The 13933-nt window shown below is 47.9% G+C and overlaps 1 protein-coding gene across 2 annotated transcripts in view; it reads right to left on the bottom strand.

The window, feature by feature from the left end:
• The window catches only part of RSU1 (Ras suppressor protein 1), a 371478-nt gene extending 358056 nt beyond the window's left edge, over nt 1-13422 (bottom strand). Inside the window, exons 1-3 of one of the 2 annotated variants that reach the window (XM_029588767.1) lie at nt 13227-13422; nt 6642-6753; nt 3645-3695 (exon numbers count right to left, since the gene is read on the bottom strand). In XM_029588767.1, coding sequence (XP_029444627.1) covers nt 3645-3695; nt 6642-6750 — 160 coding nt within the window. In that variant the 5' untranslated portion in view covers nt 6751-6753; nt 13227-13422. The remainder of the gene's footprint in view (nt 1-3644; nt 3696-6641; nt 6754-13226) is intronic. The other variant, XM_029588766.1, reaches the window with a different exon arrangement.
• Between the last annotated feature and the right edge of the window lie 511 nt (nt 13423-13933).

Here is a 13933-nt window from a genome sequence, read left to right as displayed (position 1 = left end):
ACTATCAGATACAAGCACGTTCTCAGTGCCAGATTTCAAGCTAGAGGTTATCCTTTACATTGCATTAAACGAGCATACACTAGAGCAAAGTTTGCTCATAGAGAATGGCTGTTTTAACCGCATCCCGCTGATACTACGGATATTTTAACCTGCATTTTGCCTCTCTCTTCCATGTCACACACAATGAAAAAGATTATTAGGGAGAATTGGCATATACTACAGTTGTATAAAGAGTTTCAGAATATACCAAGGATCACCTATACTCAAGGCACCAATCTCAAAGATCAATTGGTCCATTCAGACTCCTCTATATGTGATGATTCCACCTCCTTTGGTTCACACACAGCATGCAGGTCTTGTTCAGTATGTGGAATAATGATTCAGACATCTGCTATATTCTTTTCGAAATCTAACTTTACTTTAGTTTTTAAACACAACACTGATTGTTCCTCCACCAGAGTTATCTATTTATTACAATGTCCATATAACCTTTGGTATGCTGGGAAGACTAAACGTTCCCTGAGAACACAACTCATAGAACACTGCTCATGTTTAAATAAAGGTCGCCTGACAACACCACTCGTCTCTCATTGTTTGGAATTAGCACATTCTTTTGACTCTTTAAAAGCCTGCGTTTTAGAACAACTTCATCCAAAATGGCGAGGAGGAGACTTCAACATGTCACTATTACAGGCTGAACAGCGTTGGACCTGTCGTTTAAATACAACACTTCATTGGATCTACACGTCTTTTTGTAAATGACGTGGTGGTGTCTGCTACCATGACTACCAGATTTTGGAAAACGTCATCTCATAATTCAGCCGAGGGCTATTTAATTTCACGAACTGGTTTGATGCAGTCTCTGTCCCGCATTTGGTAAACCTGTCTAGAGACTCAGCATCCAAAGATAAGAGGTTGTCTCTCCATCTGAAAAGCTAAGTAAAATAAATTTTTGAAAGGTTCCAAGTTTGATTGTATGTTCATTACATTTACAGAACACCTTTAATATCTTTACCTACCCCTGATGAAGCTACAACCTGTAACGGAACACTGGCCACAGTCTGGTCTAGAGTGGATATCACCTTTGGGTTTGTTGGGACACTGGTAAAATTTATCAGCAAGCTTGGCCACTGCACAAGCCGCATATCATCAGTACAAACTCGCTGCAAGTGATTAAAAAACCGGACGGTTCTTAAGAATAAAGAACACGTCTACTGGCGTTCTGATGCGGCATATCAAAAATTTAAATAATTGGAAATTTAAAATCATTTTTGGTGAGAGATCAATCTTGCAATTTTTTGGCACGGTTCCTCCTTGATTTGGTGAATGTCAGATATTAAGCCAGCACAAGATATAGAATTAGAATAAAACCAAAATCATTAGAAAAGTAAACCAAGCAGTGATAGAGGTCATCCAAAATAATTTCAAATGTCATGGTATTTTGGAACCATACAGGGGGAATTTTTAAATACTGGCACACGGAAATCCTGGGAGATATGCACGTGGGCGGGCCCTGTGCGCATTTTCAGAGCAGCCCAGCCAAGCCCGTAGCTCCCGGGTATGAGTGGAAGTTCTGGGCCATTAAAAAGGGGCGGGCCAGAGCAGTACCATTAGGCCCTGTCCCAGGGAAGCGCCAGCCAGTGCACAAAACTTACTACTGCTCAGAAGAGCAGGTAAATTCTTTAACCAAAAAAAAAAAAAGATAGGTAGGTCAGGTTAAGGGATCGGGGAGGAGAGGGAGGAAGGTTAGTTAAGCGGGGGGGGAGCAGACTAGGAGGGAATTGGGTAAAGACCCAATCGCATCACTGCACGTTTTTCTTATAAAATAACCACCACCCCTTGCGCGTACTGATATGAAATCTGGCGTCCATGTGTGCGCGCCAGGAACCCCACAAGACCCTTTAAAAAGATTTATCTCATTGTTTTGAGTGTCATTTAACCTTGTGTGTATATATTAACCCATAGGTAGGTCATGTATATTAATACTGGGTGGTTTACAGCATCCCCCTTTAAGCAATAATGGGAAGTGGCTCCTCTAAAGACAATATATCTGAGACTGTTATCTGTTCAAGAGCTAACAGAAGAGATTCATTAGTTGCCACCATTAATCTGGGGTGCCCAGAGTGCTTACCCTTACAGCGAAGGCTCTGCAGGGAGTTTTCACCTCTCAAGGGGAAAGGCCTGGGAGGCTGGAGGAGTGCTGTCCACCCAAACAGGCAATAGCTACAATATCAGGATTTGATCCCAAAGCTTACAGAAACAAACTGGGGCTCTACCGTCCATGGAGAGCCTAAGCGTCTGTGGTGGTCCAGCAGGCTTTAAGCTTGCTGGGCCAGGGATCCCTTGTTGATGCCTTGGAAGGATGCTGCATTGCCTTGAACAGTGGGAGAAAGCTGTATGGCAATTAAGAGATCGTGTGTGAACAGAGCACCAAGAGGAATGTGAGCAATCTGTTCACGAAAGTGGAGAAATGGGGTGCAATTATGGTTTTTTACCTATGAAGCACATGAAGTACAGATATGGAGAAGAAAGCATTTGTTTTTGCTGTTTCTGCTACTAAAGCTGTAAGACGTTTCGTATATTCTGCATCTTCCCTGAGTTTTGAGAAAGACAGGATGTTAAATTGGGGGGGTAAGAAATGTTCATATTTAAGATAACTAAGATTTCGGGGGGGGGGGGGGGGGGGGGGGGGGGGGGGGGGGGGGGGGGGGGAGGGGAGAATAAAGTGAAGGTAGCTCCCAAGAAGAGAAAATGGTGTCCCACAGCTTAAAATTTAATAGTATGCTAAATTTAATTCATAAAGGCAAAAATGTTTTAGTCAATGTCTATTTATTTACTTCTACTCTGTCATCTTGTGAGCAATACCGCCAAAGGCTTTCTTTTGCTGGTTTAGGGGAGGCTAGCATAGCCATCAACTTGCTCAAATAAACTGTAACTATTAAGTTCACTTAGAGAATAGCCACTGCCAATAGCAATGGTAACATGGAATAGACTTAGCTTTTGGGTACTTGCCAGGTTCTTATGGCCTGGATTGGCCACGGTTGGAAACAGGTTGCTGGGCTTGATGGACCCTTGGTCTGACCGAGTATGGCATTTTCTTATGTTCTTACTTTGATACTTAAGCTTGTACTGCCACTAAAACCCATGAAGGTGAATGGCTATTAAGAATGCACCCAGCTTCTTATAAGGCCACCACCCTTATAAGAACGGTGAGCTACAAACAGTTATCTATGGGCTACAGCAGCACCTAATTTCTCAGTGCTCACCTGTTATGTAGGACCTCACTTAACTTGCTTGAGTTTTACCTTTCATAAATTACAGTTCTCTCAGTAATCTGGATTGATATGAAGGGCTACTAAATCAGAATGTATACCTATTTATGGATTCTGGATCCAGTTAAAATGAGGATCTCTCTCCCATGGAAAAAAGGCGCTGCAATATATTGACCCATCTCTATTATCAACATGCCCATAGATTTAAGGGTTAAATACAAATCATTGCTATAAATATTGCTTTATCTACAGTAGACATTTTCAGTAACCAAAATGACACTTTGAGTTCACTTGGTGGAGGTCAGAACAGAGTTGTTCTCGTACAGATGTCCAACCTGCAAGCTGAACACGTTCAATATAAAATGCACTTACTTGTGAGCTTGTTATGACTGAGAACCAGCTGTGTGATGTGGGACAACGTGACTGCAAAGACAAGAGAGAGAAAACACAGGTCAGTTTCATATCTGTGCTCCAGATGTAGACACTGTTTCATTAGGTCTGCTCCATAACCATTGTTCTAGAACCGAGGCTCCAGTTTCCAGGCACAGCCACATGCTTGTGCTGCTTCATGCAAAAAAAAAACAAAAAAAACACACATTAGAGGGACACTATATGGGAGCAAGCCTGCTCCAGCAAGATGTCATTTCCTACTGCTCTCAATACATGTAGTTCAAAATATTTCTTCCAGCTCTTCACAAACCTGTGGCACTTCCTTGTTTACTCCAGAAAATGTTCCCACCTGTAGAATTTCTCTTCACAACATCATTTGTAGCATTCCATATATTTCATTTGGATGCACTATTTGGGATTTGCTAGACAGTGGCATTTTTGTGGGAAGCTTACCTTTTTTCAAAACATTAAAACCATCTGCTCTAGAAACTGTGCACACTTAGAGTAGTTAAGGCCTAACAAAAGTGATTTTATATATTTTGTTCTAAATTAGTGCACACTGACAGCCCAGCAAATATTACTATACTTTTAAAAACATAACACTGTCTGGTTCAGCGCCTAACATTTGAAAATTAAAGTACCTGTTTCCAAGCTACCACCCGCTATTATATAAGAGGAGCTGGCATACGACTTCTATCAAATACCCCTATTTAAAACCTAATTGTCAACAGCAGGACAATTAAATCTTTAAAAAAAAAAAAAGATTCAACATGATTCTTTAAATACAAACACTGACTAGTACTCCTAGCGTGCTCACAGAAAACGAAAGCTATGGCAGCAGACAGGACCACAAGGCTCACCCTGTTGGCCCATTTTTCTTATACAAGTAACCACTGTTCCCTCTAAGCTGTGCATGCGACTTTTCAGCTTGGAGAAGAGACAGCTGAGGGGGGATATGATAGAGGTGTTTAAAATCATGAGAGGTCTAGAACAGGTAGATGTGAATCGGTTTTTTACTCTTTCAGATAATAGAAGGACTAGGGGGCACATTTAAAACTAATTGGAGAAAATTCTTTTTCACTCAACGCACAATTAAACTCTGAAATTTGTTGCCAGAAGATGTGGACTAGTACAGTGTTTCCCAACCCTGTCCAGGAAGCACACCTAAGCAAGTTAGGTTTTCAAGATTGCCATAATGAATATGCATGAAACAGATTTGCATACCCTGGATCTCCAATGTATGACATGCTCTCTCATACATATTCATTATGGATAACCAGAAAACCCAAATGGTTACGGGTGCCTCCGGGAAACACTGGCCTAGCAGGAGGCAGCCCAGGCCTTCCTGTCACCACTCAGTCCTAGTCCAGTTGCAGTGACATCTCTCCATGGGCCCAGCTACTGCCAGGCACAGATCTTTAGCCACCCAGGTGCAAGGGAATTTTCCAGCACTGATTGTATGAATATCAATATAAGCAGCACCAGGTTTGTGTGTTTCAACCCACCTGGTCACATCAGGTCGTGGGGGAGAAGGGGGATAAAACCTCCTCTATACACTTTCTGAACAAGAATGCAGACCACATGCGCTCTGGCACTTCTACCAAGAATTACCTCCCATGACTAGCATCCCCCTTGCGATTAACCTAGATAGAACAGCATGCAGAAGGTTGTCCCTCAGAACGTCACTTATTTAGGTTAGGACTGATCTCTGCCCAAACTATGCCAGACCTCTGGCTGCCAAAATGAGAGACTTCAGGTCACTTCTCATCTACTTCAAACATTTTATTGTTTTTATTTTTAAATTTGACATATAGCCTCTCTCAAAACATCAAAATGACTTAAGCAGCCTCTGTGGCATCCATCAAATATTTGGTATAGATAAAGACCTATGATTTTTGGCATAAAATGGATCAGTGTTCAGTCCATTCATCCAGCTACTTGTAGATACAATAACTCCAAAACATGGACAGAAAGTCAGATTTGGCATACAGAAAGACTTAAAAAAAATAAAATAAAAATACCCATTGCTTTTTATAGAAAGAGAAGCTGTAGAACATTTACCATTCTTTCATGAGAAAAACTTCCCTCAACCTTCCAGAAGTTTGGCCATAGTAAAAAAGAAAATAAGTGAAGTAATTGGCAAAGGATGACAGAAAAAACACCTTTAAACCCTACTCCTATCCACATGCACACCCCCCCCCTACTCACACAAACCCATAAGCTATATACACCTATACTCACCCAACTCCACAACCCCCCACATCTCACATTCCCCTTCTGCAAAACCTATTTTTGCAGGCCTGGCTCTGCACGTTTTCCCTACTTGTTTGTTAGATCATGACAACTGACATGTTTTAGGATGCTTTCATGTTTCTTTTCTGCTGCGATTTTGCAAGTTCCCCGATGTTACTTATCTGCTAACCCAGAGACTGCTACCCTTCACTGCCTTTTTTTTTTTTTTTTTTTTTTTTTTAAAGTGCATGCACAATTTTTCAACTGCATGAATGATCCAGTAACTGGAAACTCATTCTGCAGTTTTCCTTTCAGGCTGTCCAAAAAAAAAAAAGAGAGATGGAAATTTGGGCTAGTTCAGAGAAAATGTTTGGCTCTGACACAAAGATTTATACTTGTAAGGGTGTAAAAAATTATAAACAACCGTCATTTGCAGGAATAATGTCATTCTTTCAAATGCTCTTCTATCCAAATGACGAAAGCAATTGTCAAAAGCGGATTCTTAAATTAATGGCTGCTTACCAAAGCAGGTCTGGTTTCTGCAAAGTTTTATCAAGTGCTCTAGAATATCCTCTCACTCAAGGATGACCTTGATATTCCTAGAAGAGCTACATTTCCCTAGATTGTTTCTGGCTGATGTTATTCTCAGATTTGTCAGTCGATTTGTTCCGACTGATTCCCATGTTAAAACTAATGCAGACTCTTGACATGCGAAGGAAAAAGCTGCCTAGAATGGGTCTCACTTACAGAGCCCCGGCACTTCCAGCAGGTTGCCAATGCTCCTCTCGCACATATCCACCTCCAGCTGGTTCTTCTCCCTGCTTTCCTCCACAATCTTCTTCAGAGATTTGGACATTTCCTTCCAGCAACAAAACAGAGAACAGCACAAGTTCAGCGTGGGTGCAACTTCATTATCACAGTAAAAACTTTATGCAACATCATTCACAGGAGAGGATACGCTGAGGGGGGAAAAGCATCATTCACAATACTTACAACTTGAGCCCCCCTCGCCCTCCCAGCATGCAGGTGGGACAGCACTTAAAACAGATGAAATCCAATACAACTTTTTTAGGACACTCGCTGCAATCCCTTGAGGTTGCAGGAAAGCAAAAAAAAAAAAAAAAACACAGCTCTGAAGGCAGCCAGGATTCAAACACTAGAGAGGGAAGATATGACGGCTTAGACAGCCAGCATGCGGAGGATTCCCAGAAGCAGGAGCCTCAGCACATGCCCTACAGGAAGTACCTGCGGGCTACAGAATTACTACACACACTCCAAATACGGCAGATTCCACCCGACATGCAGGGAGACAGACAGACCGCCAGGAATCTGCGGCTCCCAACCAGTTACGTTCCTAGGCTGATGGTGGGGTTCACCAAACGCAAACCCCTCCCCTTTTGATGTAATCACTAAAAGGACCACCATTTCTCTGGTGTCCCTTTTGAGGCACTGATCCTAGGTTGAAACTAGGCCATGCACCTAGTGTACATGGCTTTAAAAGGAGAAGAAAAACATAAGCTCATTTGTTTTCTGTGGGTATTTCACTGCCCGCAGGTGGCTTTGTGGGTGCTGTGGTTCAAAGGAGGAGTATGTGTGTGAAAAACAAGAGGCCCTGAGTGTGTGAAGGAATCCTTGTCACTAGGGTAGGGGGCACTGTATCCCTGGCACAGGGGACTTCGGGGTCCCCTTTGCTTGCTGAAGGAAAGACCCCCGTAACTCGCGTTCTGATGGATGGAAACCTTTTACCTCTCCCATACAGGTTGCTTTTGAGACCTGCCCGCTGCCCAATACACATCTGAATTGCCCTCTACCCATTTGGGGATGGGAAGGGGATGAAAGTGGGGAAAGGACACCCTAACTAAAAAGAATAAAGCCTAAAAAAGGAAAAAAAAAATAGGGAGACTAAATACACAAAACTAACTGATACCAGGGAGGGGAGGGGAGGGAAGCAGAGCACTCTGTCCACTGCCCACTGGCAGGCGAATTCTTCTACCCAAATCGGACAACGCACAGAAGTGCACTGTCTTAATCCGGGAGCACACCAGGATTCTGAAGAGGCCCTCGCCCGCTAGGGGACTTCTCCCATCTTTCAGTCCAAGGTGGGGGAAGGTGGTCCTCCTGTCCGCAAAAAAGGACAGGAGAGGTCTGCCCGGGTGACCTTGAGTAAAATCCTGCCAGTGACCACGGCTCTGTGCACCAGCCTCCAGCTATGGTCCCCGATGTACCTGGGAGTCAGTCCAGGATAGACAGACTCCTTACGAAGACCACCCTCATCAATCCTGGGTCCCAACACTGCCCACCAGAGCGAGGTGGTACACTGTGTGGACCACCAGCAGGTAGAGGTTCTTCCGAAGCACAGTTTGGAAGACCCCCCAGGGGCATCTCCCACAGCCTACTAAGACTGTGGGCCTGGGAAGACTGAGCCTGTGAGAGCTTGCCCTCTGGCAACCTAGGCTCTATAAGAAGGGGTGGAGGGGGGAAAGATGGGCGGGGATCCCTCTTGAGCAGAGCTGTTATTTTCCTAAGAGCCCTAGCAGTGCAATCAATAAGACTCTCCACAGTGTCAACTAGTGCCACTAAAATGACCACCCAGGCCGTAACTAGCTGGCAACTCATGAACGGTCCTTCCAACTCCTCCAAACCTAGAGCAGGGTTGTGGAGGAGGGGTTCGCCCAAAAGTCCCTGTTCATGTTAGCCAGTCCTCTGGTCAAGCCCAGCATGCTCCAAGCCTTAAAAATATCCCGGTAGAAGACCGGCAGCTACAAGAGGTGGCAAGGAGCGAAAACAGGATGGCCATCCCACCAGCCACTCCCGAGTTCTGGCTGAAGGCCATTCTGCCATTCCACTCCAGGTGCCAGGAGTGGTGCGGGCCTCCTTTAAAAAGGTCACCAAGTACCGCCCGCGCTTCAGGACAGAGAGTACCCAGTGCCTGCGGAACCCAGTCCCGCGGCTCTTGGTGTTAAGTATGCAGAACGTCTGAGCCATTTTCTGTCAAGCAGCATTCTGATATACACACACACAGATGCCCCGTCACAAAGCCCCCCCCCCCCCCCCGGAGTATGCATGGCTTATGACCAATTTAGATGTTGCCCCGGGGAGCAGTGAGAGAACGCTTACTTCACATTCCCACCCTTCGGGCCCGCTTTACTCTATCAGCCAACTTAAAGTGATGATACTAGGGCCAATAGCTGCAGCTTCAAAAGGGAGGAAGGGAATGAAAGACCGCCAGGCTCTGTACCAGCCCGCGGCCCTCTTTCCTTGGCCTCTTGCTCATCTCCCCAGCTCTCGAGACCGGGATCATCCTCTATTCCCGTCCGCTTGGGAGAAGGCTCTTCGGGACTGAGAGCCTCTCCCATGCCTCTGCCTTGGGGCCTTTCCCTTCCCCCTTGGGCTCTGGCCCAAAAACGGTGCCCGGCCAGCAGGGGCTAGATTACAGGGTGAGGGAGGGACAAAAAAGGAAATAAAGGATGACGAGAGGGGGGATGGGAGGTGGAATTTCTCCCTCCTCCATATCAGAGGAAAGGCCTGAAAGGCCCGGATCGATGTCTTCCACCTGGGGGTGGGGCTCATGCTGAGGTGCGACCTCAGTTTGAGGCTGGGCCTCTCAAGGCTCTAGTAATGCTTTTGGCTCCAGTGAGCTGGTGTTTCTCAGGGCGGAGGAGTCTGGGGCTGTGATCCCTCTGGCCAGAGGATGATCCCCTCAGGTTGAGGGTGCCCCGTTTCCTGCAGAGGCAGAATCTTCTCTGCAGTTGGAGCTATGTCCATCCCTAACTCTCCCTGACCCTCGGGTCCCGCTATCTCCCTTACCTGGCAGATCCACAATTTCCCCTCACCCTTCAAGAATGGGGGGGGGGGGTGGATTCAGAGAGGGGGCCTCTGGGCTAGTCCCCAAGGCTAAGCTTGGCTCCCTACTTGATCACCAGCTCTGGGTGCCATGGGCCCCATTTTCCCTGCCCGCAGCCTCCACAGGCGCTGCTGGTTCTTCAGTCTGTAGCAGACTCAGGCAGGATAGAGGGGGTACCACGGCCAGCATTGGGTCGGGGCAAAGGTCACTACCTCTATCTAGTGGAGACAGGAGGGATGGGGGAAGGTTGAAAAATAAACACTTCCCACTAAGGCAGACAGCCTGCCCCAGGAGCTGAGCTTTCCGTTCTGGGGTCCGAGAAGGCAGGGGTTGCCCACCAATCTCCTGAGATTTGGGCTTGAGGGGGGAGAGTGGTCCTTCCAGTCTGTGTTCTTCTCTGGAGCTGGCGGGGGGGGGGGGGGGGAAGAGAGCCCCTCTCAGGTGGCTTCCCTGCTTCACTTCCTCTTTTTCCTTGGAGGGGTGACCGGTATCTGGACAGGTGGTGGATAAGGAGAGACTGATGTATCCATTCCTTCACTTTCTCCATGTAGGCGTTCAAGGAACCAGCAGCAGTGGGCCTCACCGGGGAGGACCTAGTTCGCCATCTTTGAGATCCACCTCCCTTGCCTGTCGCTGTCCTGACCTTTCTGGGTTCCCCCCCTCACAACATCCCTACCTTTGGATTGGGGGTGCCGCTGTCACCTTCTGGTGGAAGAGGGCCTGTGGCCTGAAACAGGGTCGAAGGCGATTCCGGTACCTCCCTACTGACCTTTCACACCGGCCTCTCACCTGTGCACTTTGCACCTCTCTTCAGAGTTTTGGTCAGTTCCAAGGTGCAGTTTGTCATTTCCCTGGTCTACGCAGTCAGCTTATAGGTGGGTGGGGGGGCGAGGAGGGGCATCAGGAACCCTCTCACGGTCACGGGTGAGTGGCTCTCCTCCTGGACCATGCAGTTTCACTGGAAACTGAGGCACGCCCCTGGACTGGGACCGAGAAGGCAGGGCCAGAGTGCAAGAGTGGAGCCGGTGGGTCCAGATGGGGGCGCTGTTGGCGGAGGACAGCCAGGTGCTCTTTGTTAGATTTGGAAATCCATGCTTGGCACTGCCTTCTAGTATGCCCTATCTGGGGGCGGAAGAAGCACCTGGCTTCCTCCGCTGAGGACCATTAGTGACTCAGTTACCTCCTCTCCCCCATCGGGGAGGCTCAGCCAGGCCTGCCTCCTGAATGACGGAATGTGCCTCAGTTCCTGCTCTCAGTGGCCTGCGAGGAGCACAGAGATGGGCGATATGAAGTCCCTCAGGCCACAGAGATGCGCTTTTAGCAGAGCGTCCAGGAGGAAGGGTGGCACATTGGACAACATGACCCGCGTGTCTATCCGCATGAGAGGTTCAACTTGGTGGTGGCACCCGCACCACCACCAGGCCCTCCTGGACCACTTTATTCACCACCTGAGGCGATCTAACAAAAAAAAAAAAAAAAAAAAAAAGACAGCCTTTTCATACATTTTGCTGACAGACTACTTGTCAGGGGCCTACCAATTTCACTAGGGCAGTGCTGAAATACAGAACATCGGGGGATGCCAGCATGGGGCACTGTACTCAGAGTTTCATCAACAGTCCTGACAAATCTCTGGCAGGGCAGGAGGAGAAGTCGATAACCAGGCCTAGTCCCCTGGGCGTGGGGGAACTAGCAGCAGCTGCCGCGTATGCCAGGGGCGGAACGGGGAAGGCGGCATTGGTGCTGCTCCCACCTCGCTGAGATCCTGTACCTATTTTAGCTGACAAGCCGGTTGAAGAGGTGATGACAGCTACACCCCCTTCCTGTATGACTCTCCAGGGAGGAGGGGTGGAGACGTCTGGACAGCAGCAGCTGCATGCATCATAAGTGGGGTAGTACTGCTGTTCCTGCCCTACCAAGTTCTAATACCCCCTTCAGTCAACATAGTGGCTTGGGGGGGGGGGGTGACAATGGCAATGCCCCCTTTACGCACAATTTTTTTTTTTTTTGGGGGGGGGGGGGAGGCCAGGGCTGGCATCACTCTAGCCTCTACTAACTGAAAGGGTCTCCCCAGGGATAGGGAAGTTAGTGTGCTTTAGTTTTCTTTTTTTCTTCCCCAGAGGTTTCTTCGAGAAGGGGGGGGGGGGGTTTGAGTTGTGGGCTTCACTCCTGTACCTAGGGTGAATGGGGGCGGCTCACTGTTTACCTCTCCCCATATCTCCCCCTTACTGGCTACCTCAGTGGCCATGCTCTGACACCTGGCAAAGCCGAGGCTGGGAAGGAGCGACTGGGGTTTGGGATCCAGTGACAGACCCTCCTGCCCTTCTCGCGGGTGTCTCTTCAGCACTCCCACCTTCAACTTTGGGGAGGGGGGGGCGGGGTTGGCAGATATGAGAGGGGAGGAGTGTAGTGTTCTCCTTTATTCCAGTTCCCTGTTCTCCGGGGATTGGCTTATCAGTTACTTTGACTGGAGATGCTCCGTCAGCCTGCATTTATTGGAGCTAGCATATAAAAACACTGTCCTAGGAGTGTGAGAAGGGGATGGAAAACGAAGAAGGGAGGACAAAACTGAAAAAGGCTAAATGCCAGGATGGGGGGAGGGCAGCTTTTAAATCTTGTCACTGCTGTTGGTCTTCCAGCCAAGTTTTCCAGGAAGACCAAATAAACCAAATTTGGGAGGTTTTAGGAGTGCTCTGCCCTGCCAGAAGCTTGGGTATTTTGTTCCCCCAGACAGGCACGGACAGTGGCCAAATGCTGCTAGGAGTCCCCCTTCTGCCAGAGGGGCAGGGGAAAGCCAAATGAGAGCCCTACAATTAGTGGAACTGCTCTGCAGCTGGGAGTGACTGCAGGCAGAGAAAGTGAATCAGACTGCCTTTTAAGCGTGCAAAATAAACCCCAAACGTTAAATACACAACATTACAAAAGGTAGTGCAGGGCAACCGAAAACATAATTAACTAAGGGGGGGGGGGAGGGAAGAAGCCTAGATTCAGCCTTCTCACCCCTTCTAGATTACCTTGGTGTTGGCAAGACTCCCTAACCTGCAGTGCTTCCCCTCCTTCACTATGCACAAGTCCCTAACCCAGAAGAGTATGTGTATAAAAATAAAAAAAAGTGTGAATTGCTGCAGCAAATTGATTGAATCAGCAAAAAGTCCCCCATCTCCTGCTGGAGCTGCTGAGCACAAGCATGCTGCCTCTCGGGCTGGGGAAGAGCTGAATGTTTGTCTCTTGCTGTTTCAGAGGAAGAATAAAGCGGAGAATCAGAGCTGCAGAACTTGGGGAGGGGGAGAGACGAAAGCTAAAATCAGAGGAGGTGAGCTCAGGGAGTGGCAACGAAGTCCCCGATATCATTCAGAGTAGAGAACACTTTGGGGGGGGGGGGGGGGAGGAAGCATCATTTATAAAACATATGAACTTGAGCCACCCCCAGCATACAGGAGGGGCAGCTCTTAAAACAGACGAAACCGAACACAAAGCTTTCTGACACTCACTGCGATCTCTCGAGGCTGCAGGAAAGCAAAATAACAGCGCTGAAGGCAGCTGGGTAGTCAAACACTAGAGAGGGAACCGCTACCACTTGGACAGGCAGCGCTCGGAGGATTCCCGGAAGCAGGAGGCTCAGCGCACACCCTACAGGAAGTACCTAGGGGCTACAGAATTACACACTCTCCAAATAAGGGAAATTCCACCCGACACGCAGGGAGTCACCGGAACGCCAGGAATCTGCGGCTCCTGACCAATCAGGTTCACCTGTCCCGCCCCTGCCCCGCCTGCCTCGGGAGGGGGAAAACGCAATCGGCTCCAATAATAAAGAAGTGCAGAGAGGGAGGGCGTGCCCGCAGCCAATGGCTGAGCTCCGAGAAAGAGCATGCTGTGCCTGTGTAACCCACTTTAGTAAAAAAGACAATGACACTATGGGCTGTAAACACACACCCCAGCTACAGTGAGTTTGGAGCATGGGCAAACAGAGCATTGCTTCCTGACAGAGAAAGTTCTCTGCTCTGCTGTGCCCTGAACCTAAGGAAAATTGTCTGTTTTAATTAAGGATCCATGCCCTTGTAACCGTCTCTTTTTTAGTCAGTAAGGAGGTCCAGACAACTGATCCGTAAAGATAGACTTTTATTGCCAGCAAGATGCAGCTAAGACAACGGCTTAGTACAACTGCATGCCCCTCCCCTCCAGGAGCAGACTCTTATGC

This window comes from Rhinatrema bivittatum, chromosome 2 (genome assembly GCF_901001135.1).
Source record: "Rhinatrema bivittatum chromosome 2, aRhiBiv1.1, whole genome shotgun sequence".
Lineage (NCBI taxonomy): Eukaryota > Metazoa > Chordata > Amphibia > Gymnophiona > Rhinatrematidae > Rhinatrema > Rhinatrema bivittatum.
This window is presented reverse-complemented; position numbering and strand designations above follow the sequence as displayed.